Raw genomic sequence first — 25,785 nt, forward strand, 5'->3', positions numbered from 1 at the left:
GGGCATAACCTACAGTTGTAGTTTTTCAGATAAGGCACTTGTGTTCTAAACTCTCTGAGATCCTGTTTGTCCAATAGTGTCTCTGGTAGGGAGTGTCACCCTTTGTTTTCTCACTCAGCACCCAGCCATGGCTGGCCCACGGCTTCCACTGTCCCTCTCTTTGGGGGATTTGCTGAGGTGGTCAACATACTTTGAGATGTCTTCTTAGCCTTTCAGCCAACAACTCCGCCCACTCCCATCCCAGGCAAGATCCTTTCATCACAAGGTAGGTTGGTTTATGCTGTGAGGTCCCATATCACCGATCAGACCAAGGGAGACAACCCCACCCACTCCGAAACAGTCTGCTTTCCTCTCGGATACTTGCTATTGGAATTGGGAGTGACATCTATCTCTCCAATTCCTGAAGCGTGTAAGCTTCGAAGCTATGGGGCAGCCGTAGTCTGTCCTAATAAAGCAACAGAAAATAAATAAAGCAACAGAAAACTCCAGTCTGCTTGAGCAAGAGAGAGAATAACGAAGCAAACCCCAAAATGAGAGAAGAAAGATGTCAAAAGACTGTTCTGGAAGCTATTTTAGAGTTTAATTTTGGACTCAAATCTGAAAAAGTAAAATCTGGGAGGAGATATAATAAAAACCTATTGAATTCTGAGGAAGGTGAAGAGATTCAACATCACTTTGCTTATAGCGTTTTATAATATAACTAGTGGCCCGGTGCACGAAATTCGTGCACATTAAAAGGGAATTAATTAGAGGAAATATTTTAACATTGCTATTTGCCCTCTCTCTATAATAAAAGTGTCAGAGATAAAAGGAAATGAGTACAGTGTATATGAAAATAATACATAATTTTATTAATAAATAATAACAAAATGATATAACAATAACAAAATCATAATATAAAAACAACATTGATGCAAATAATGACTGATAAAGTGATTAAACTTATTCTAATATCTCCCTGTATACCACATTAAGTGTGAAAACACTTTCAGAGTGCTTGACTAATTTCCCTTGAGATAAAGTATCTACAACTTTAACTTTAACGTCACATGCTCTTCGAACTCGAGAGAAAGCAACATATAACTGACCATGTGTGAAAACGGGTTCAGGTAGGAATATTCCTACTCTGTCTAGAGTTTGTCCTTGTGATTTATTAATAGTCATCGCAAATGCTGGCATCACAGGAAACTGTCGTCGAATCAATTTAAATGGGAGGCCAGTGTCAGATGGGGACAAATCAATTCTTGGAATCAGAACAACCTCTCCCTCTGCAGATCCTGTCAATACTTCAGCTTCAATAATGTTAGGTCGTAATCTTTTGATAATAAATCTGGTACCATTACAAAGACCCCATTTACTATTAAGATTTCTCAATAGCATGATGATTGCACCCACTTTCAATTTTAATTTATGGCATGGCATTCCTGAAGGAGTAATACTATTTAGAAATTCAATGGGAAATTTTTCCTTTTCAGCATCATCTGTTGAGTCAATGGAATCATCACTCAAATATGTGTGAAAATCTCCATCAAGTATATCCAAAATTTCTTCATTTAATTTTTGAACGTGCTCATTTTTTGGACAAAGAATCGCATGTTTAGATATATTTTTAATATTATCTATAGATATACTATTTCCAAAGGTGGCTTCAATAATAGATCCATTACAAATCATTTCATGGGGAATTTCAATAATATCCATTCCTAAATGAAAACTGCTATCAAGTTTGCCATCTCCAAGTTTTACTAACCATTCACTATAAGCAGAATCCTCTGATCTCATATTTGTTGTAAGAGACAACTTTCTGAAACATCCCCAAACATCACAGTACTTTAAACTTGTTTGTACTATGGCTGATCGCATAGCATGCGGCACAATACTGAGACATTGTCGAAAATCTCCCCCAAGAAGGAGAACTTTCCCACCAAATGCAACATTCAAATTCATAATTTCTCTTAGTAATCTGTCTATGGCGTTTATAGCATGACTGGATGCCATGGTGCATTCATCAATAATAAGAAGTTGGGCCTTTTTAATGGTTTTAGCAACTTCGCTCTTTATATCGAGTCTAGAAATTGAAGTTTCATTTAATGGAATTGGTAATTTATATTGGGAATGAAAGGTTCTTCCACCATTAAGTAAATTTGCAGCAATTCCTGTAGATGCTGTGGGTAAAACAGTACCACCACGACCTCTAATATAATGTATTAAAATTTTATACAGATATGTTTTTCCACTACCACCTGGACCATCCAAGAAAAAGCATTTGGGGTGTACAGTTTGATCTTCAATGGCTGAAGTTATAGTCTGAAAGGCTGCCAACTGTTCATCATTCAGAGAATTTATCAAAACTTCTGCCTGTTGTCGTTCGTACGATTCATCACATGTATTTGCATTCATTAATAAAGGATAGTCCGGAAGTTTGAAATGTGAACATTTCATTCCATGCAATGTGAATACCTCTTGAATTTCTTTAAGGGCATGCATTTCACAGTTCACACAGGTACCTTCTCCTCGGTGCAATTTCCAACAGAAATCTTCAATAAAATGAGATTTATTCTCATCCCATAATTTGTCTGCAGCAGCAGGACATCCAAACACACATATGTATGCAAAAAGATGCCGTAGTTGTTTGGGCATATTAAGGACGATTGCATCTTCAATCGTATCTTTCCAGATAGTGTCGTCAAGTAATAATCCTCGGTGTTTAGCAGCTTCATGAAATGTATCGTAAGTTACACCTCCTACAGTTCGCAGATCCTCAAAACTTATCGCACCTTTTACATGCAGAAGCAAAAGTCTAAGGTAATATCGTTCTGGTTCTCTAAAGCTCACAGTGAACAGTCTACCTAATACTTTATTCCCACCCTTTCGGCGTTTTGTCCACAAAGAATTATTAAACACATAATGCTGTGGAATCTCCCAATAATAATAATTACGTGCATCAGAGTCTTCTCTATTCAATAAGAACCAAGCCATCAAAGTTGAGTTATGTCTTTTAGCCCTATCTAAAACTTCAGCAAAATCATCGGCATGAAAATACAAATTCTGATCATTTGGCAAATGAATAGCTAATCTTGTGATTGCATGAGATTGGTCATGCATTCGTATTGCAAAAAGTCTCCAAACAGCCTCAGGAGCGCTCACATACCTGGAGTCAATGAAGTCCTGTACTTCATCATGATTGATAATATTTTTTTCAGAAATTTGAATATTTGCACAATCGTGCCCTTTATAGATGTATTTAAATAGATATTTGACACTTTTAATCGATGCACAGACTTCAACATTTATATGACAGTTATATTTAAGGCACAAATATGGATTATAAGGGACAATCCAGGTGTTATCGACAACTTTATTTCCAATAGACATGGTGCTACCAGATCTTCTTTTGTATTTGGGATATCCATCAATATTTCCAATGGTCACATTTTGAAATTCTTTCGGATATCCCTTTGAACATTTTCCATTTTCCATACATGGACTATTTGGATTTTGTATTCCACATGGTCCATGTACCATATTTGATTTTACAATTTGAAAAAGTCGAGGACACTGGTCCTCATCTGGAATTTCTGCCTTAACTATACGGTCAATGTCATCTTCCGTTCGTAATTTGGACTCACTATCTAATATCAATAATATGTGAGTGTGAGGCAGTCCTCGTTTCTGAAATTCAATGACATGAATCTTAGCTATTACTTTGCCAAATAAATGGAATTTGCATACATCATTTAAAAGAGCGTTCAGCTTAATATTAAAAACTCTGGCTACCAAGTCAGGTCTGTTTTCAACTTTTTGCCAGCGTTGTAGATTGTTTGTAATATCTGCCCATTTAGGGTTGCACGTCATGGTTATAAATAAATCGGGCTTGCCATACTTTGTTACAATTGCCATAGCATCCTGATATCGCTGCTGCATATTTCTGGGACTACCCTCAAAAGATGATGGGAGTATTATCATTTTACCAATCGGCACATTGTCATTTTCAGATCTAGATTTGAGATAATCCATCAAACCACTATATTTTTCAACTCTCAACTTAGATTGGTTTGCTTTAATGAAATTTATCCGATTTGCTTCCATTTTTGAATATGAATCCACAATAAACTGTTGAGTTAATTTTCCTGCATTTAAAATAGGATTGAACGTGTCCCTCACAGAGAGATGAAATCCATAATACTGCATTTGTGTGACTCGTGTCCTTACATTTTGTCTAGTATTATTGTTGCGTACACTGTTGTCTTTGAGTCTTAATGCAATATCTGTTCCCCATCCTTTTTCACCATGTAGAAAAAGAATAGGATATGTCATTGCATCTAATGTAGGAAACAGGATACTGATTTGTTTCATTTTAGTGGCACTTGGATTATTGGGATCTGGTTTACAATGAATGAGCAAGTCCCTTTCAAAAGGAGGTTCTCCATCTTGGTTTCTGAATATGACAGCAACCTCGGTTACACGGGGAGAATTATATCTACCTGGGTCACTGTTGCGATCATATTTAATTGCCATAGTTACTTCTGTGGGAGCTATACCTTTTGCTGCTGCTTCAGATTGGGCTTCCTTTTCTACCTCATGTAGCATTTTGTACGATTTTGTTAATTCATTTATTTCATGCATGAGGTTACTGATGTTGATCATGAGTCTTTCTGAGCAGCCCTGGTTCTCTGGCATTGCTAATCGTTTACTTGTAGCTTCAGCTGTATCCAAAATATAGAGTTGAGCAAACTTCCGAGAAACACCATCCGAAGGATGTAAAGTTCCAGTACGGTGATAAACTTGTCCGTGTATTCTAAAACAGTATGGCCCATACCCTGATGGCGATGCAATATTTGCACCCATGGAGGCAAAAGCAAAAGAACTATTTATGGATCGAATATTTTCCATGAAATTTTTACTGTCAGAATCTTCGTTTGTCATTAATCTTTTTAAATATGCTGGGTATTCTGGAAAATGTATATCATTTGGACAGACTTTCCCTTTGCTACAACATCGAGTAAATTTCCCATCGGATGGTTTTTCATCAGAGAAATTTAGTGATAGGCAAAATTCACATCTAACAGTCATTCCACCACAACTATGTTCGAGAATTGCATCCTCATATACTCCATTATTGCTGAGAAGGCAGTTCCTACCAATGTTGCTAGTACTTGTTGATGACTGTTCTCTAGACCTCTGTCTTCGCCACCGCCTTCTTTCAACTTCATAGGCGCGTTTGTCTTTAGACATTTTCTGTCGAAGATGCCGGTGTTTTTCGGCTTCAGAGCGACGTTTTTCCAATAGCTGCTCTTCAGATACATTCTGTCGCAGGTGTCGCCTTCTTTCAAGATCAGACGCCCTTTGCTCTTCAGACATTTTCTGTCGATAACGTCGGGATCTTTCTGCTGCAGAGCTACGTTGTATCAACAGTTTTTCTTTGGACATAGTCCCACCTCTCTACTGCCACGGTCTGAGGTACAGGTGAATGAGTCTTAACTGTCAGGCCGTTGAGCTGTGTGACCAACGGCTGATTCTGGCCGTTTCTGTGGGGGTGGGACTTCCTCCTACCATTTGTCAATTTTCACAGCTGAAACGCGGAAGCTGGGGCTCCAGAGGGAGCAATGCCCTCTAAGCTGCCAGCTTTCTCCCTCTGCTCCAGCCCACAGGCGGGCCTTGGCAGAATTTGCTAGGTCCTCTCGTCTTGGACCCCACCAGCAGTGTGTGGAACTGCCACACGCCGGGGTCTGAGATCCAGGCAAGCACCAGCCTAGGGCTTTGCCCCCGGCTGCTTGCCCCGGCCCCCATTGTAGCTTGGAACAGGCAGGCAGTGTGACGGCGGCTTGGATCAGGGCAGTGGCTAGGGCGCTGACCCATGCTGCCTGCCAGGGTCCCCGATCGCGGCGTGGCTTGGGTTCCGCCTGAGGTGGCGGGAGCTGGAGGGCTTGGCTGGAGCCATCGCCTGCCAGTCTGAGTCCGATCGAGGCGTGGCTTGGGTTCCTCCTGCCTCTGCTGGTTCTGCGGGGCTTGGTTGGAGCCAGTCCTGGTCCCCGATCGCGATGGCGGAGTGGCTTGGGTTCTGCGGCTTGGTCAGCTTGGCTGGAGCCATCGCCTGCCAGTCCGGGTCCGATCGGGGCGTGGCTTGGGTTCCTCCTGCCTCTGCTGGCTCTGCGGGGCTTGACTGGAGCCAGTCCGGGTCCCCAATCGCGATGGCGGCGTGGCTTGGGTTCCGCGGCTTGGGTTCCGCCTGAGGTGGCGGGAGCTGGAGGGCTTGGCTGGAGCCATCGCCTGCCAGTCCGAGTCCGATCGGGGCGTGGCTTGGGTTCCTCCTGCCTCTGCTGGCTCTGCGGGGCTTGGTTGGAGCCAGTCCGGGTCCCCGATCGCGATGGCGGCGTGGCTTGGGTTCCGCGGCTTGGGTTCCGCCTGAGGTGGCGGGAGCTGGAGGGCTTGGCTGGAGCCATCGCCTGCCAGTCCGAGTCCGATCGGGGCGTGGCTTGGGTTCCTCCTGCCTCTGCTGGCTCTGCGGGGCTTGGTTGGAGCCAGTCCGGGTCCCCGATCGCGATGGCGGCATGGCTTGGGTTCCGGGGCTTGGGTTCCGCCTGAGGTGGCGGGCGCTGGACAGCTTGGCTGGAGCCATCGCCTGCCAGTCCGGGTTCGATTGGGGCGTGGCTTGGGTTCCTCCTGCCTCTGCTGGCTCTGCGGGGCTTGGCTGGAGCCAGTCCGGGTCCCCGATCGCGATGGCTGCGTGGCTTGGGTTCCGCGGCTTGGGTTACGCCTGAGGTGGCAGAGCTGGAGGGCTTGGCTGGAGCCATCGCCTGCCAGTCTGAGTCTGATCGGGGCTGGCTTGGGTTCCTCCTGCCTCTGCTGGCTCTGCAGGGCTTGGTTGAAGCCAGTCCGGGTCCCTGATCGCGATGGCTATGTGGCTTGGGTTCCGCCTGAGGCAGTGGGCACTGGAGGGGGTGGCTGAAGCCAGCGCCTGCCAGTCCCAGCTCCCGCCTCAGATGGCAGGGGGTCCGCTCATGCACCAGGCCAAAAGCCCCCGTTGGGGGCTTTTGGCCTGGAGCCCAGCGGCTATCCGTGGCAGGGGGTCAGCTCAGGGAGCCTGTGTGTGCAAATTACCCGCCATCTTAGTATGCAAATTACCCGCCATCTTAGTCAGGTTCATTTGCATACTCGCTCTGATTGGCTGGTGGGCGTGGCTTGGCTGGTGGGCGTGGCTGGTGGGCGTGGCTTATGTGTAGCGAAGGTGCGGTCAATTTGCATATTACCGCTTTATTATGTAGGATTACTGGCTTGCCAACTTAAGGCTGGAAAGAATTTTACTTTGTGGTAAAAAAAAATTTTTTTCTAAATAAAGCTAACTGGCATCTAGAAAAACAAGGAAATACTAGTTTAGTCCCTACAATGAAAAATGAAAAGAGTGAACTCATTATCCTACAACCAGTTCAAACACAAAATTTCAGCAAATTTTTATGGGACACCTACTATACGCCCAGCCATCTGCTCATCCTTGGGGACACAAAAGTAAAAGGGACACGGCTCCTGCCTGTGAAGCTCATGACCTCCAAGGGGGTCCAGGGAGGCCAATAGCCAGAGTGCACGGGGAAGGCAACAGCCAGATCACGATGGACCAAAAGTGGCAGCAGGGGGTTCCCAGGACGTGGCTCCACCATTTAGGCAAGAAGTGAGGAAGCATTGTGGTAGCAACACCCCTAAAATAGAGGGCCCAGAGACAGATTCTGTAGGAGGTGGATTGAATGTGGGGCTGAGAGCAGGGGACAATGTGGCTCCCATGAGTCTGGTTTGGGTGCCTCGATAGTTTAAAGAACAGGGAAAACAAACAGACTTGGGGGTTGGGGTGCGATAACTTTGGTTAAGGAAGATGGGATTTATGAAATGCTAGGACTGCCAAGGAAGATCACAGGGTAGGCAGAATGTGGAGAGCAAGGGCAAAAGACAGAGCCTGGGGAGGTCCCATATCACCGATCAGACCAAGGGAGACAACCCCACCCACTCCGAAACAGTCTGCTTTCCTCTCGGATATTTGCTATTGGAATTGGGAGTGACATCTATCTCTCCAATTCCTGAAGCGTGTAAGCTTCGAAGCTATGGGACAGCCATAGTCTGTCCTAATAAAGCAACAGAAAATAAATAAAGCAACAGAAAACTCCAGTCTGCTTGAGCGAGAGAGAGAATAACGAAGGGACACCACAAGAGGCAGAGTGGGAACCAGGAGACTGCAAAAAGCAGAAGCCGTTCGAGGGGAAAGAGGAAAGAAAGGAGGGCCCTGGCACCCATTGCCTCCAAAAGGTCGAGTCCCATGCTTCACACTGTCCCTGGAGTACAGTCTACATGGATGCCTGCTGTCCCATTGTCATTATTCATAATGTTGCATCCCTCTCATAAATCACGTGATCACCCTAGGTAGGACCGGGACTGAAACGTATATCATGAATGTGGCGCAACGAAGGCCACTGTGAGACTGACTTCGGTGGGATGGAAACCCGATTGCAGAGGGAGTGAGCATTGGAGCAATGATCAGGGACGCTACTTCCAAGAAACTGGCCATCATGGGCAGAGGTGGAACTGTGGCTAGAAAGGCCCAGCGTGCAGAGGGAAGGCTCTCTACCACCTGGGCTGGACAGACCTGGACAAGTTGACCAGCTGATGGCAAAAGCCAGTCACGAAGAAGATGGTAAAGACTGGACACAATGGCCGCATTGTGTCATCTAGAACAGAAGCAGCTAAAGTGGTGGGGCAGGGTTCAGGAACACAGGTGTAGGGACTGGCCCTAGGCAGGAGTAGAGCCTCTATTTCACTCAGATGATGTTATAACTGGAATGTTTGTGTCTCCCCAAAATTCGTATATTGAAGTTCTAACACTGAGTATGGCTGTATTCAGAGATAGGACCTATAAGGAGGTAATTAAGGTTAAATGAGGTCATATGAATGGGGCCCTGATTTGATAGAATTTGTGTCCTAAGAGACAGCAGAGAGCTCACTCTCTATCTCTCTGTCTGCAGCTGCTCAAAGGAAAGGCCATGTGAGCACAAAGCAGCAATCTGCAAGCCAGGAATCGGGCTCTCACCAGAATCCCACCATGCTGGCCCTGGGTCTCAGATTTCCAGTGTCCAGAACTGTGAGGAATAAGTGTCTGTTTCAGCCCCCTAGTCCGTGGTGTTTGTTATAGCAGCCCAAGCTGACTGAGGAAGCTAAGAAGGAAGAGAACAGGGGGTATAATTTAGACACACCTATAAGATATTGGTCAGAGGAAGTTCATCCACATAGTCTAGACCAAGCATGTCAAACTCGCAGCCCGTTGGCCGCATGTGGCCCACAACGAATATTTTTGTGGCTCAGCCAATATTACAAAATATATGTAAGAAAAATTTTAATAAAAATTTTGAAACTTAATTTTTACAATAACCTGTTATACATAATCATGAATAACAAACTACAACATTCGCTAATAACTGATTACTATAATCGTGTTGCATTCATTTCCCTTACATGCCTTACACGCAGGCACACCATTTCTCTCCACTAATACTAGCAGTGAATATTTTAGCAGCCGATTGCCACATCATTAGTCTTCTACTGACTTGTTTGGTGTGCGCAACAGGAAATATTTTGCTTTCAGAGAACAAGAAAAATAGGTTTATTTGTGTTACGCTTATTAATTTGTGCAGTTATTCAGTGTCTGGTAAGTTAATGTTCAGAAAATATATTAATTTGTATTAAAATGTTCTATTATTTTATGTTAATGATTACTTATTTATTTCAGCTCTTTGTATTCAGCATGTCTCTATTGAAATAAACCTACGTTTTTATGAAAATTGAAGCTTTCGTTTTTTTTACGGCCCACATAAACTTCAACCTTGCTTATTTGGCCCATGTTAGCCTTTGAGTTTGACATACTTGGTCTAGACTCTCAGGAAATGGGAGGCCAACCTGTGCGTTGAAGAGGAAAGGGGAGGTGATAAGGTCAAGAATTTGAAAAGACACATAGACACCACCTCTGAGAGCCAGGGGTGAGGGAGCTGACGCTGGACGTGTGGGGATTCTGAAGACGTGGGAAACTTGGGATCCTGGCAGCACTGAGCTGATTGCAGAAGGCCATCCACCAGGGTCGTCCCTTCCCCAAATGCCCCTTGGAATCTGTCAGCCACAGAACGGTGAGGCTGGGTGGGCCCAGGATACTCTCATTCTCTCAGGCCCACACAAAGGTTGAACAGTCCTCTGTTTGTAATGTAAGCAAGTAGATAGGATCTGGGTGTTGTGGCTTTTACCTTGGGCTGCAGGCTGTCCCAGAGCCTGAGTGAAGGTCAGTGGTGAGAAACTCCGGCTTGCTAAGGGCAGGGAAGCAGGGACCAAATCAGGGGTCACTGGAGGCAGCCGATCTGGCCATGGAGCTCTAATCCTGAATGTTAAATCTGGGCTTTCCACAGGAGTGCCAGGAAGAGGGCTGTGCCCTCCCTGGCCACGGGAGGTAACGATGGGGTGAGGCTACAGGGACAGAGAGGAGGGAGAGGAGACCCAAAAAGGTGATGCCAAAGCCAAGAGGACTCCCCTAAACAGTCCAGACTCCCCTAAATCAAACTCCTGCTTGTTTGATTTGGTGACCCCAAGCTCCTCTCTGGCTCCCTCAATAAAATGTTGTGTGTGTTTCAGTATTATGTTTTATAAAGCAACTAGAGGCCCAATGCACGGAATTCATGCAAGAGTAGGACTTCCTTCCCCCAGCTGCCAGCACCGGCTTCCCTCTGGCACCCGGGACCCGAGCTTCCCTCTGGCCGCCGGCAGGCACCCAGGGCCTGGGCTTCCCTCTAAGCCCCGGCTTCCTCCAGAAGGATGTCCAGAAGGACGTCCGGTCTAATTAGCATATTATGCTTTTATTGTTATAGATTAGATTAAACGGAATGAATGTCATTTTGAGGCCGGGGAAAGAATTGTACCACAGCTCCTTGGGCACCAGAAAGCAGAGCAGCCTCTCCGTGGGAGCAGACACAGGTGGTCGTTCAGAACACTGTGCGTCCTCCCACCTCGTCCAGCGGGGCGACCTCAGCAAATGGCTTCAGTGTCCTCCCTGCACTGGCCGGGGGGTTCTAGTGCTGGAAGTGAGAATTAAATCAGGGAGAGATGGGAAGGACTTAGCACACGACCTAGTGTGAAATAAGTGCCCAACAAGGGAAGCCTTTACCAGCGTCATCATTCACATTAATTTTAGGGAGAGTAAAAATCTTAATAGAAATCTACAATACTTCCTCAGAAATTCAGAAAGCGATTCGTCAGGTATACAAATCCCAGTGCCCCTCCTCCGAAGCGTTATCACTAGCCAGCTCTCAGGTGGCCGTGGCAGGCTTTCCTAAAATCCTGCTCACAGAGCCCCACAGAGCCGTCAGCCGCCGGTTCCAGATGCACCGCAGGAAGAGGCAGGGACCCCCAGGCGCTGGAGGCTTCCATGCCAAAACCAGACTTGGAGTTTTTATGTTTCTGAGCTGTCAACTGAGGAGGGATAGATAGAGGAGGGAAAGTGGGAAGGGAAGGTGTGAAAGGCCCACTGAAGCCTTCTTCCCCGGCTTCGAAATGGAGTTCAGTAGGTGTACCTGCTTCCGTCCTCCAACTCAGATTGCCTGTCACCAGCCCCACTGCCCGGAGTCCAACATGCAAGTGACACCTACGATTATTCCTGTCAACGCATCGCCCCTGAAACCTGACAACGTTAAGGCAATGGTTCTCAGCTAGGGCAACTTTGCCCTCCCTGCCTCCCAGGGGCATTTGGAAATGTCTGAAGACGTTTCTGTTGTCACAACGTGGAGAGATGTTTCTAGTGGGTAGAGGCCAGGGATGCTGCTAAGCATCACACAATGCACAGGACACACAACAAAGAATTATCCAACTCCCCTCTCTCCACCCATTATCCCCGCCCCATCATTCCGCCCGTGAAAAGGGAGGGCATAGCTCTCTTTCTGGCACCTCATGCTGAAATCCCAGGTGAAAGATCCAAGATTACAGTGTCAAAGTTAAGAAACTGTGATTGAAGGAAAAAGGAGTCCCCCACACCCACTTAACTCACTAAGATTATCAAAGTGGCAGTTTGCCACATGCCCTGGATTAAACACCCACCTTGAATGACTAATTCTCCTTTGCCTGCTACATTTATGTGCAAGTTTGTAAGCAGTGATTGCTTTCAAGATGTCATTCTTCATTACTTGTTGCTGTATGAAACTGCCACAGTTTAAGACAGTCCCTGTGGATATCATCATCATTTCACTCATTCATTCATTCAGTACAAATCATCAAGCTCCCTCTTACACTGTGATGGGGTTTAGGGACAAAGGGTGAAGAAAACTAAGTGTCCGTGCTCAAGTTCAAAATGCACGTGTTGGAGAAGAGGGGAGGACAGCTGTGCTGTGAATAATTACAGCACTGTCCTCCTGAGAGAGATGCATGGGAGCGGGGTAGCAAAGGGAGGTGTGGTCAGGGTTTCCTGTGGCAATCACTTTTTGGTTTCCATTTGCAAGGTTCCTCTTGGCACCTCTGGAAAGGCGGGCGGGGGGGGGGGGGGCGGTAGTTACAAGCAATTTGGCCTTAATGACCTCCCATTAGGAAGGTGCCTATGCTCTCGTTCAAAAGAGAGACCCAAATGAATAAAAAATTGTTTGAATACCCTTAAATTTCAAAATCAAGTACCTGACCACTCAGTCACACAGAAGAAAAATAGAATTTCATAGGCTGGGAAATACGCCAATCAATGTACGTTAATTCCACTCTTATTTTGTAAAGGAGTTCTCCACCAAGAAGTTCTCTACCTTAGGTCTGGATAAGCCCATAAAATAACCAGAGGGTCAAAACTTCCAGGGAACTATCCTATATAATAAAGATGTAATATGCAAATGGTCATTATGCCATGAAGCGTAATGACTGACCACGTAACCACAGGATCACAGATCAGAAGGAGGGTGGGGCAGTGAGCTACAAGCTGACGGAGGAGAGCTATAGGAGGGGGCAGGGCAGCAAGCTATGGGGGGGGGGGCAGGGGCAGAAGGAGCTACCGGAGGGTAGGGCAACAGGCGGAGAGCTACTGGAGGGTGGCAGCGAGCTACTGGCACACGGATTCGTGCATAGGGGCTATTAGTCTGGTAATAATACTAGGCAGTAGCAGTGAGTATATGAAAATGCATGTAAGGACAAGGACAAGGGATGTAATTGGCAGAGCCCTGAGTGGTTCTAGTCCCAGTTCTACCACTAACTTGAAGATCTGGGGCAGGTCCCTTCTCTCTGCAGCCTCAGTTTGCTCATCTGTAAAATGAGGGAATTGGGCCAGAGCACAATGAAGCATCCTTCCAAGGCACACTGAATACTTGAACCAAGTAAGGGCTCTCACTCCCCACCCCCCTGCTTATTCTTGAGATAATATGGGGGTCCCCTTGAGATGAAAATGTAGGTGGAACCTCAGACCTGTTGACTTTTTGGGGATAACCTCAACGTTACTGCAAATACTTAAGAAGGAGGCTGGGAGGGTCACAAAGAGGGAACTAGAGGCCTCTCCCACCCCTGGGCACGGCACAAAACACACCTGTGAGCTGTATTTGGCTTTGAATTTCCCCCAATGCCCCAGGTGGCTTTCCCCCCAAATGGGAGTTCAGACTAATGAGTGGGTGCTGTTGCTCTAGCTGAGACTCCAGGTTACCAGGGAGATGGGGACAAAATCCCTAAATTCCGCTCTTCCCAACTACTGCTGCTGGGATGCCATGGACCTGCCAGAAAGGTGGCATCTACCACTTGTCACCACTCCCACCACTCAGGGGGCTGAGGGTTTCCTTAGGATGGAACAGGAGAGGACTACAAGAGGGCAAGGTCATTGGACACCAGCAAGGACTTGCCCAGGACAGAGGTTAGAGAGTCTCAGTGGGGTCCTCAAGTGCTTTCCCTGGGAATTTCTTGGGACAGATGCCTTGGAGGCCAGTCTGGAATGTTGGTGGAAAGAAATAGCTCTGAAATCTGCCCCCCTCGCCCCTACCTCTACCCCTCCGCCTCCCCATTCCTTCCACCAGTCTGGGCGCAGCCACTCTCTCCTTCACAAATCCCACAGGGAGAGCCTGCCGTTCCCAGGAGTTTCCGTGGGAAAGAACAACCAGCTACCCACTCTGCTGCCTTCTCCTTTCTCTTCAGCTCCTCCCTGGACCTGGTTTGGGGAGAGCTGCTGCTCCCAGGAGTCCCCCGGCATGTAGACATTAGGGAGCCAAATCCCCAGGAGAGGGGGCCGGCAGCTGCCAACGGTCCCGTCTCAGCCCCGGAAGCTGCCTTTCTGAGCTTCTGAGGTTTTCCCACCCGCAGCCTGGTGTGTGCGAAAATGTCAAGGCTTTGGGCAGACGGATGTGGCTTCCAATTGTCTTCACTTGGGGCAATATTTTTGGTCTTTCCAAGTCTCCGTTTCCTTGTCTGTAAAGTGAGGGTGATATATCAACCTCTTAAGGAGGCTGTGAGATTTCAATAAAATAACGGAAGCCAAGCGCCCAGCCCACAATAGCACCGCGGGGACCGCGCCACAATCTCCGTCCAGGGGCCTTGGGGCGCAGTCCAGAAGTCCTCAGGCAGGGGTGAGGTCGGGGCAGGGGCTCATCTGAGCGCTATCTTCTTCTGGCGCACACATTTGTATTTTGAGGGGAAGATCTAGGGGTCCCCCGCTCCCCCCGCCCCGCCTGTACCCGAATAGGCCCGCGGAAGGACGCGGTACTCGCGGTACTCACGGTGTGCGCGGCGCCGGCGAGCAGCAGCCACAGCGCCAGACAGGGGCGCATGGTGCCGGCGGCTCCCCGCGAGCCAGCGCCCCGACGGCTGCCCTCCAGCGCACCGCCCGCGCCGGAGCTCAGCGCCCTCCGCAGGGTCCCGGGTCCCGGCCGGCAGCCGCGCCCCGAGGAGGCATGGCGGGGCCCCGCAACCCGCGGAAGCCCCGAGCTGCGCCTTCTGGGAGAGGTGGCGGCGCGCTAAGCCGCCCTGCCCATTGATAAGGACGCGCGCTGCCCGCACTCCCCAACCCAGCCTGACTGGCGGGGGGCAGGCGCCCGGGCGGGCAGGGGAGGAGGCGGAGGGAGGGTGAGAGGGAGGGTGAGGGCCTGGAGCCGGCTCCCGCAGGCTCGGCCGGGGCCGGAGGAGACCGGGAGAGGGCACGATGGCTTAGCAACACCCCCAGTTCCGGAAAGAGCGCTCAGCCCAGCCACAGCCTGGCTGCGCACGAATGAGCAACCAAGCCACCTTCAGGACCGCGACGTTCTCACCCTAAGGACGCCTGTGATAACCCCACCTGCGGGGGAAGCAAGCTGGGCTGGTGCCCTGTGACAGCAGGGCTGTCAGCGGCTGTTGCATTGAGGCCCTGGGGCAGGTACCTTGCATTTGATTTCTGGGTCTCACTTTACTTTTCTCCACTATTAAAGCGACACTGGCCCGTCCTGGAAAGAAGCCTTTGATGTCAGGTGGACCAAGGAGGACCCTGTGGGCCACCTGGGCGCTTGGGGCTGCGCTGCAGATGAACCACCTGGAGGCCTGGTGCTTCCGGGCATGGCTGGCGGCTATTGAACACCAGGCAGGTGTTCCCAGGAGCTGCTCAACCCGAGTGTGCGTGCGCAGATGTTCCCAAGGGTGGGCTTCCGCCTCTCGGTGTAAGGTCCCTCAAATGGCTCTTGTGCACCCGATTTTTACTTCCTCTGCACTGTGTCCACTCCCTTTCCTCTTCTCGCTCTTTCTAGCTCGGCCTTTCCCCAGGCACTTTAAATACATCAACTCATTTAATTCCCCTCACAACCCGTCGGTGACATTATATCGGTTTTACAGAGGAGGACATGGAGGGCGGAGGAGGATCAGTGACATGTCCAGATACATCCGACTCAGAGGGTCACATGGGACAGCCTGGATCTGCTGACCCCACTCGGTGACTGACCTCTGGTCAGATCGCTAAACCGCTGTTCAAGGAAGATGCTGCAGCCTCAGCAGCCTTCCTGCATGAAGAGGTGATGGATAAGGTGGGCTTGGTAAACGACAGCAGAAATAAAAGGGAAAAACACACTTGCAGCTCCCAGGTCCACAGTCAGTACTCAGTTCATGTCAATCTGAAGTTGACATATCTCACTTTTAGGAACTTTCACTATGGAAATGCTCACCCAGGGGCCCAACGGAAGATGTGCGCGATGTTTGTGGAGCGCCATCGCAGGAGCAGAAAGCGGAGATAATGCATGCGGAAGGGGAGCAGTTGGCCCTCCTTGATGTTCCCTTCCTCATGGAGAACAGCCATGCGTATAACCCTCCTGGCCTCTCTCTGCCCATCTCATTAATCCCCCTCCTCCCAACACACACACACACACACACACACACACACACACACACACACACTCTCACACACACACATACACACTCACACACACTCACACACACACTCTCACACACACACACACACACTCTCACACACACTCACACACACACACATACACACTCACACACACACTCTCACACACACACACACACACTCTCACACACACTCTCACACACACACACATACACACTCACACACACTCACACACACACTCAGGTGTGAGGCCAGCTGTACATGATTGATGCATTTGGGATGAGGACTGGCATGAAGTTCTGCTCCCCACATCTCACCTTCCTTTGGCAGCACTCCGACCTGCAGAGGGCCAGTAGCTGAGTTGCCCTGGGCCAGGCTGTCATTGGTGGCCAAGACTCTGACTGTGTTGATCCAATCACATCAGTGACAGGGTGGTGGTCTGTGGTTCACTTGCCCAACTCTATAAGCCACTTTCTCCAAGGCCAACATTATCGCTAATAAAAGTGATATTTGGTCCCGTCTGTTTTCATCTAATTTCTCAATTGGTTTGAAATCTAGACTGGAAAGAAAAATGTTACTCCAACACCCTAAATGTGCATCAGAAAGTGCATGAGGTACGGACTTGCAATTTTTACTGTATAGACTTCTCTGTTGCTCGAATATTTTCTGTAACCACTGTATGTATGTGTTGTTCTTTTTGATGGAAAGAGATAAAAAGAAAACAATACAAAAATGCAATTAGTGTTCTATACCAGAACCTCATGATCTTCAGTGAAAAAGCAAAACAACATTTGTTTTGGGCAATTCAATAAATTCCTGGCCTGCGGCAAGCCTTCATTCTTCCGTAATGGGAAGCTCTGCCTGTCAGAGCACTGAGAAAAGGGTCTGAAGTGCTGTGTGAGAAGCCTTGGATGCATCAGTGGCTTTGTAAAACACACTGAGAAAATAATTTCATAACAGGGGTGGGGGGAAGAGGTAGGGAACTAACACCATATTTAATACCTGTCATGTGTGAGGGAGGCTTGTAGGAATTTAGGGTGTGTGTGTTGTCATATTGTATCCTCCAAGACTACAAGAGAGAAAATTCCTTTCTTTGAGTAGTAGGATGAAAATTTAAGGCTTGAGGAACATAAGCACTCGCCTCCAACAACACAACTAAAAAGGGGCAAGTCCAAGATTTGAACACAGGACAGAGCACTGTCCTAGGATTCCTCTCAATCATGAAGATGACTTCCTTAATTCTGGCCTTCCATAGTTGTTTTGCACACATCATCTCATGTGGTCCTCAAAGCAAGTCTGTGGGTTCGGTAGGGCCAGCAGTCCGTGGCTGGCAGGAGAGGGAGCAACCATTGCTCACATGGTTTCACTGAAGAGAGTTCAAGAACAGGACTGTGTGCAGAGGTGTGGGCGTGGGTAAGAGAACCAACAAGGGAGATGGGGAGCCAGGGATTCGCAACAATGGGCCTGAAGGCTGACAAAGATACTCTCTTGACCAAATTTCACTCCATTCTCTGAGTCCTCTTCTGACTGAGTCTCCACCTTGGCGCTGCCTGTCTTTGGCCTGCCTAGCCTGGTCTCAGTAAGAATCCTGCCATCAGTTTTGTGAGAATCCCCCTACTCCTGATATCTGATCACCCTTCATATCTGATCAAGTTCCTCATCCCTGACCTTTGATGTCTACATCCTGTCAGTTTATCAAGAATCCCCCTATCCTTTATGCTTGGTGTCTCCTCTTAGTCAGCCTCCATCCACTGACCCCCTTACCTGCTTCTTTTCTATCAATCCTCATTTGTCCTTTCTTGTATTCCAAGTTGAGTTCAATCTTTCCCCCCTATTGCAATAGTCTTGAATAAAGTTTTCCTTTATTAAATTACTAGAGGCCCAGTGCACGAATTCGTGCACTGGTGGGGTCTGGCTGGCCTGCCCCAATTGGGGCCGATTAGGCCAGGCCGAACGGGGGAGGGGGAGGAGGGGCCAAAGGTGGTTGGCTGGCTGACCGGGGCAGGGCCAGACAGCCAATTGCCTGCAGTCCCTCCCCTCTCCCTCCCCCCACCCCGCCCCTCCCCCTGGTCTAACTCCTGGCCGAACTCCCAGTCCAGGGGACAATTTGCATATTAGCCTTTTATTATATAGGATGGAATAAAATCTTACATTTTAACAAGTGTCAGAATAATTTTGTTTTCATTTTACATATATATATATATATATATATATATATATATATATATATATATATAAATTGATTTCAGAAAGAGAGGGAGAGGGAGAAAGAGATAGAAATGTCAATGATGAGAGAGAAGCATTGATCGGCAGCTTCCTGCACGCCCTAACTTGGGATTAAGCCCACAACCAGGGCATGTGCCCCAACCAGGAATCGAACTGTGACCTCCTAGGTCTTCACTCAACCACTGAGCCACATGGCCAGGCTTTTTTTTTTCTGTAATAAAGGGCAGGGAGAGAAAGCAGTGTTCTCAGAAGCTGGCAAGAGCTGCCCTCAGGAGAGGAGCCACCCATATGAGTTTAACCATGGAGGAATGTAGCCACTGTCAAAACTGCGGCCTGGCAAGGGAATCCGGTGGTGGGATAAACACCCTGAACTCTCTCTTCTCCTGTCCACTGATCTCCCAGCAATGTCTTCCAAGGGCTGGCCCAACCTAAAGCCAGATGGGGAGTGAAGCCGCAGGAAGAAACTGTCCACAGAGTTTAATCTCCTGGGTGGAGAAGAAAATGGGTTTGGGAGGGATGAGGCAAAAGGAGAATAATCCTACTTGTAAATATCATTATACCCATTTAATAGGTGAAGAAACTGAGATTTGATGAAGCTGTAACTCAAGATTACACAGCTGAGAGGTAGGACTGCTGGTGCTAAAACTTGGGTCTTTTGATTCCCAGACATAAGTTGTTTCCATCACTCCTATCCCCATTAACCCCAAGTCTAGCAATGAAAAACCAGCTATTATTTTTAATCATTTCCCAGTTCTAGGGGTTGACTGGGCTTAGCCAGGTAGTTCTCATTTGGGTTCTCTCACACGGTTACATAGACGGTGGCTGGGACCAGAGTCACATCAACATATGGTCGTTCAAATATCTGAGCCTGGGCAGAAAGACTCCTATGTCTGGGGCTGGAGCAGCTGGGGCTCTTCAGCCCTCTTTCCCTATCTCTCTGTTAACAACTCCCTTCCCAACACTCGCCCCCTCCACCATTGAACCTAGGAGAGCAGGGGCTGGGGTGGGGAGATTTTTCCTCCTCTGTAATACAAATCCCCTCAAAAATTAAAAAATTTCCCTGCTGTCAAAAGGGAAAGACATCTTTTCTCCTCTCCATTTTCTTCCAGCATTTTCTTTAGAAAACTACCATTAGAAATCCTTTTCCTTTCCCATGCAAATCTTGTTAAAAGCTAATTAAGCCTCTTGCCAGTTTTGTGCCCGGGCATGCTTTCTTGACGGCCTAGTCATCTCTGTGAAATGTGAGCATGAGGAAGATGGAGCTCTGTCTCCCTCTCATTGTGCGAGAGTAGCCCAGGCACGCAGTTCCAGGTTGTAATTTCCTGCTTGTGGAAGAGCTATGAGAAGTTCCTTTGTTCCTTTAGATAAAGACAATTAGCAAGTGTGTGCCATGGATTGTATCTGCCTCGCTATATACAAGGGTAAGATTTTTATTTGTCTTTGCAATCTCTCTTGTGGATTGCTGGTGATGTGCTTCAAAGTCTAGTTTAACACTTATCCAATAACAAAACTGGTTCATTCTTCATTTTGTGGAGAGGATTCATCTGGTTTGCAGGAGTTGTTATTTTTAATTATTTTTTCAACAAGAAGTCATGTCATTTTTTGGGGCATATTTCCAATAGCAATAAGCACATTCATTCAATGAATATTTATGGAGTACCTACTCTGACTCAGGTGCTGTGTGCCAGAATGATAGAGGCCTGGGGAAGTTACCCTTGGTAACCTCAGCCCCACGCACAAAGCCAGAGGTGCCATGATTGGGCCCCCTCCTGGGAGACCAGGACAGATGACTGAAGCGGATAGTTAAAACTTCAGAGGCTTTCATAGCCACACATTGAACAAATCTATCGTTTGGATGGAATAAGCATCTGCAGATTGTATGGTGAATGATACTGCAAACTGATCAATTCTATGGGAGCATGTACTGAGGGACCAGAACAAGCCTGGTAATATCTTAGGTTGGGTCATATCGATCACCATATTTTTAGGTAAAATACATTTGAATATTGACAACTTTATAAGGTTCAACCTAATCATCTGTTGGTTGTGTCTGGCCAGACTTTATTCCCTTTTCTTTTGATACAAGACCCCTTTCCCGCTCTCAGACCACGGAAGCTTGGGTGGGGCTTTCACCACCAATAGCCCAGGAGTGAGCACATGACCCTGACCTGGAGGAGGAGAGTCACCTCGCCAACTAACCACAGTGATTGGTTCAAGAATGGGCACATGACTCAAGCTGGGCCAATAGGGATGACACAGCAACAACAAAAACAGTATGTGTTGGCACTAAGCTCAAGTTGGGAGCAAGATGACAGTGTTTCCACGGCATGAAGAGCTTCTGGCTAAGAATGCAGGCAACGCAGAGTGAGAGAACCAGGGAACAAAGAGAGACCAGATCTTGACTTCATCACCTGTCACCTAGATGCACCTGTGGCTAAAGCCTCTCTCGATAGATGATAGATTATTTTTAAGTTTTTTCCCCACTTTTGAATCCATTCTGTCACTGGTAACAGAAAGAGCCCTGACATACACAAGGCTTCCAGGGAACATAATACATGCGCTGAAGGGGTTGGTTTGGGGTGGGAAGGGGGAGAGCATTGGGAGGAGTGAGGAGTTGGCTATCCCTGGTTTAAGGCCTTCACCAAGTGACTCTACCAATGAAATGAACTTGCTCTGCCCCGTCAGCTGCTCAATAAACCAAACAAAAAGGTCTGTTCTCCCCTGAATGTGAGCTTTACTGGGAGCTGAGCTAATGTATTATTGATGAGCCATAAATAATGGGGCATGCGTGATTTCCTATTCAGTGCTGAAGTACAAAGATGTAACACTGACATTTTAATGAGACTTTTATGGTCCAGGTTCACTGTTTACACTCTGGAAATGTGGGCTGGCTTTGTCCGGAAAGCAGTTTTTCCTTTACTTTTATTATTCCCTCCTCCATTTGTCAGCATCCTTTTGAACATTTATGTGGAATATTATGGTTAAAACAGATCAAAAGAGAGCAAATAAAACTGCACATGAGCTATTGCTCCCAAGGCCTCACCTCCCAACCTCCCAGGGGCTTCCCACATTTCTGCCCATAAGGCAATTTGGCTTGGCATACAGAAAAGAATATTCGCAGCAGACAAAACTGGGTTCAAATTCTGACCTAGTCATCAATTAGCCATGTGACCTTGGGCAAGTTACTTTGGCCCTCTAAGCTTCCATTTCTTCATCCGTATAATGGGAAAAGTAATACCCATATTTCAGCATTGCCATGAGGTTGAAAATAATTCAGTGCATTAAATTGTCTGGATACATAAATTAAGATGCATTTGGCTGCAGAAAATAGACAAACCAACATAAACGGGGTGTGACAGCAATAAGGATAGGTATCAGCTCACGTGGTGGAGAGCCAGAGATAGAGCACCCCTCAGGGTGGACTAGTGTGTGGCGCAGGCTCTGTTTGCCACGCTTCTCTTGGCTCCGCCCTTTCCTCTCGGTGGGATGACCTCAGGCTGATCTTGCTGTAGGCAAAATGTGCGCAGCAGCTCTGCAGCCTCACAGCTACAGCCAATGCCAGAATGAGACACTCTCTTCAGAAGCTGACCCTCCTTCGCCAGAAGGAAGAGTCTATGTTCCTGGTGGAGCTTTGCAACATTCTCAACTGATAGAATGAGGTGGAGGTGATGCTGCATAACTTTCAAGGCCAGGTCATAACAGAAATACAGCTTAAGCCTGGTTCTCTCCTGGAACCCAACCACCACGTTGTGAGGAAGTTCAGGGCACGTGTGGGTATTTTGGTCAAGAGCCTTATCTAGGTTCCCAGCTGGCAGCTTTAGCACCAACCACCAGATGATGCCTTCAGATTCTCCCACCCCCTAGCTTTTGGGTCTTCCACCTGAAGCCCCAGACATCATGGAGCAGAAACAAGCCATCTCTGCTTGCTGTCTGAATTCCCACCCCTCAGTATTGTTCAAGACATAATGAACACAACAGAAACAATTTAAAAAACTATTAAGAGCAAATGACAAGCTGGGGGGACATTTTACAGCATCACAAACAATAGACTAATATCCCTAATATATGAAGAGCTCCAACAACTCAATAAGAAAAAGGTCAAAACCCAAGGAAAAATGGGGACTTGGATTTATAGAAAAGGAAACACAAATGTCTCCTAAGCATATAAAAACATGCTCACCTTTACTTATATTAGAGAAATAAAAAATAAGACCATATTGAAATATTATTTTTTATCCATCAGATGGGTAAAAATATAAAAGTTTCATAATATATTCTGTTAGTGAGGTTGTAAGGAAACAAGTGCTCTCATGCATTACAAGTAGGAGTGAATAATTAACACAAAGTCCGTGAGGGGAAACGTGACAATAGTTATCAGTATTACCAATGTACAGACCCTTTAACCTAGCACACTTCAGGGACTTTTCTTACAGATACACTCAGGTGTATATGAATGGATGTATGTACATGTTTGTAGAAATGATGTATTTACTTGTTTAAATCATTACAACACAGTTTATAATAGCAAAAGATGAGAAATAATCTATATATCTAATACTGGGGGACTGCTTATATAAATCATGGAGTATTTAGAGCCACAAAAAAGGATGAGGAGGTACTTGATGTGTGGAATGATGATATGGTGATGTGGAATGATCATCCAGACATATTTTTAAGTGAAAAAACAGTAGTCGGGAGAGTACAGTGCTTGGGCTTTTAAATAGGGGTGAACTTTTCACACATGTAAGCATACATATAGTTGCTTCTATATGTGTAACATATCCCTGGGAAGATAAATAAGAATCTAGTAACATGAGTTACCTCTGGGAAAGGGAACCTGGTGGCTAAGGACAAGAGTCAAAAGGAGAATTTTTTACTTCTTGAATTTTGAACCATAGTAATATATAAAAACCCTGGGTCATAACAACCAATAACAACCAAGGCTGTACCAACCAGAAGTCAGTCCTACAGTCTGACTGCTTCCAATGCAGGTTCAGTGCCCCAGCACTGACTGCTGAGGGGGCTGTGAATCAGGGCCAGAGAGAGGCCTGAAGAGAGAAGCAGGGACTGATCCGTTGCCTCTGTGGCAGCTTTTGATCAGCACTTGCCTCTCTCTTTCTCTCCTGGTCTGGCCAGCAGCATACCTCCATTTCTCTCCAGATCTACACGGGGGCTGCTGATCAACCCCGCCTTTCTAATCAGGCCCCGTTGATAGGCCCAGAGATGCTGACTGGCATAGGAACTGACCAATCAGAACCAAATGTGGGTGCTGTGAAGAACCAATGGCTGCCTAGGAGACAGAGCTTCTGGCGCTGACTGGCATAGAGACTGACCAATCAGAACCAAATCTGGGTGCTGTGGGGAGCCAATGGCTGCCTAGCAGGCAGAGCTTTTGACACTCACTGGCATTGAAACCAACCAATCAGAACCAATTCTGGGTGCTGTGGGGAGCCAATGGCTGCCTAGCAGGCAGAGCTTTTGACGCTGACTGGCAGAGAAACCGACCAATAAGAACCAAATTGGCCAGCAGAGGAGGGCAGTTGGGGGCAAGATCAGGCCTGCAGGGGAGGGCAGTTGAGGGCAACCAGGCTAGGAGGGGAGGGCAGTTGGGAGTGAGATCAGGCTGGCAGGGGAGAACAGTTAGAGGCAATCAGGCAGGCAGTCAGAGGCAGTTAGAGGCAATCAGGCCAGCAAGGGATGGCTTTTAGTGGTGATCAGGCTGGCAGGCAGAGGCAGTTAGTGATGATCAGGCAAGCAGGCAGGTGTGCAGTTAGGAGCCAGCAGTCCCAGATTGCGAGAGGTATGTCCGACTGCTGGTTTAGGCCCAATCCCAGGATCAGGCCTAAACGGGCAGTCGAACATCCCCCAAGGGGTCCCTAATTGGAGAGGGTGCAGACAGGGCTGAGGTGAACCCTCCCCGTGCATGAATTTCATGCACTGGGCCTCTAGTCTATATATATAAAAGCCTAAGTGACCATTGCAACAGAATGGACGACTGAACAGGCTGCATGGGGTGACCAGGCCCACAGGGAGGGGCAGTTGGGGGCAACCAGGATAGTGTGTGGGGGGGGGGCAGTTGGGGGTGACCAGGCCGGCAGAGGTGGGCAGTGAGGAGTGATCAGGCAGGCAGGCAGGTGAGCATTTAGGAGCCAGTGGTCCCAGATTGGAGAGGATGCAGGCTGGGCTGAGAGGAACCCCCCCACCCATGCATGAATTTTGTGCACCGGGCCTCTAGTATTAATATATTGTCCATATTCCAAAAATATATATTTAGAACTCACTTGACATAACTCATAAATGACTAAATTCTACAATAATTTGAAGTCCCAGTACCAGGCAGTGCACAAGGTGATGAGTGTACAGTGGTGAACAATCAGCCTTCGTTGAACTCATCCAAGAGGCAAGCCCATCAGTGGAGACTCACACATGGTGTTAAGGGCATGGAAGGGAGAGAACCCAGAGCTGGGAGAGGATAATGGGTGGGACCTGATTTAGAAAGTGTCAAAGATAAAATAAAAATCAACTAGCTACTCCATCACCAAAAAGGTTTATTTGGAAAAAAGAAACGCTACAATACTGTAAGTGCAGCCCCGGAGGACCAGATGGATGTCCTGCTCAGAGATAGAGGCAGCTTTGCAGAGGGGAGAAGTTAAGGGGAGGGGCTGTTACAACCACCCAGCTGTGTTGTAAAACTACCTTCTTCCTGTGGGGCTCTCTTGATGATGAGTGACAGCTCCTCCCACAGGCCCTAGTTCCTCCTGGGTTTTGTCCAGATTAAAATCTCTCACAAATTTTAACTAAAGGGAAGCCAGGAAAAAAAAAAAAAAAAAAAAAAAAAACCTTTGAGGAAGGGATTTTTCGGCTGCGTAGGAATTAGCCATGTTTCTGGTTATCTTTTCCTGTAGCTATATCTATGCTCAAATTTACAGGATTGAAACAACAACCATTTTATTATTTCTCACTAATTTGGGGGTCGGAAATCCCCACAGGACTGGACTGGGAAGTTAAAGCAGTCATAAACCCACCTAGGTTCAAGGGGAGGGCATAGGGACCCGATTGTCCATGGGAGAGGTGTCAAAGAATTTTCAGCCAGCTTTAACCCACCACACCAGGCAACAGGGGTGTGGGAGGAGCACAGAGGAGTGGGCTGAGGAGAAGGTAGGAAGAGGGACCAGCATTCAGGTTCTGCAAAGCCTTGAAACTTGTGTTAGGAATTAGAATTTTAGTTTCTGTAC

General features: G+C 47.3%; 1 protein-coding gene across 2 annotated transcripts in view; it reads right to left on the minus strand.

Annotated features, from left to right (window-relative positions):
• The window catches only part of SCTR (secretin receptor), an 82,614-nt gene extending 67,582 nt beyond the window's left edge, over positions 1–15,032 (minus strand). Inside the window, exon 1 of one of the 2 annotated variants that reach the window (XM_079781770.1) lies at positions 14,736–15,032. In XM_079781770.1, the coding sequence (XP_079637896.1) occupies positions 14,736–14,786 (51 nt within the window). In that variant the 5' untranslated portion in view covers positions 14,787–15,032. Of the gene's footprint in view, positions 1–14,726 lie in introns of both variants that reach the window. The other variant, XM_079781769.1, reaches the window with a different exon arrangement.
• Between the last annotated feature and the right edge of the window lie 10,753 nt (positions 15,033–25,785).

The sequence above is a fragment of the Cnephaeus nilssonii genome (genome assembly GCF_951640355.1).
Source record: "Cnephaeus nilssonii genome assembly, chromosome: 10".
Taxonomy (NCBI): domain Eukaryota; kingdom Metazoa; phylum Chordata; class Mammalia; order Chiroptera; family Vespertilionidae; genus Cnephaeus; species Cnephaeus nilssonii.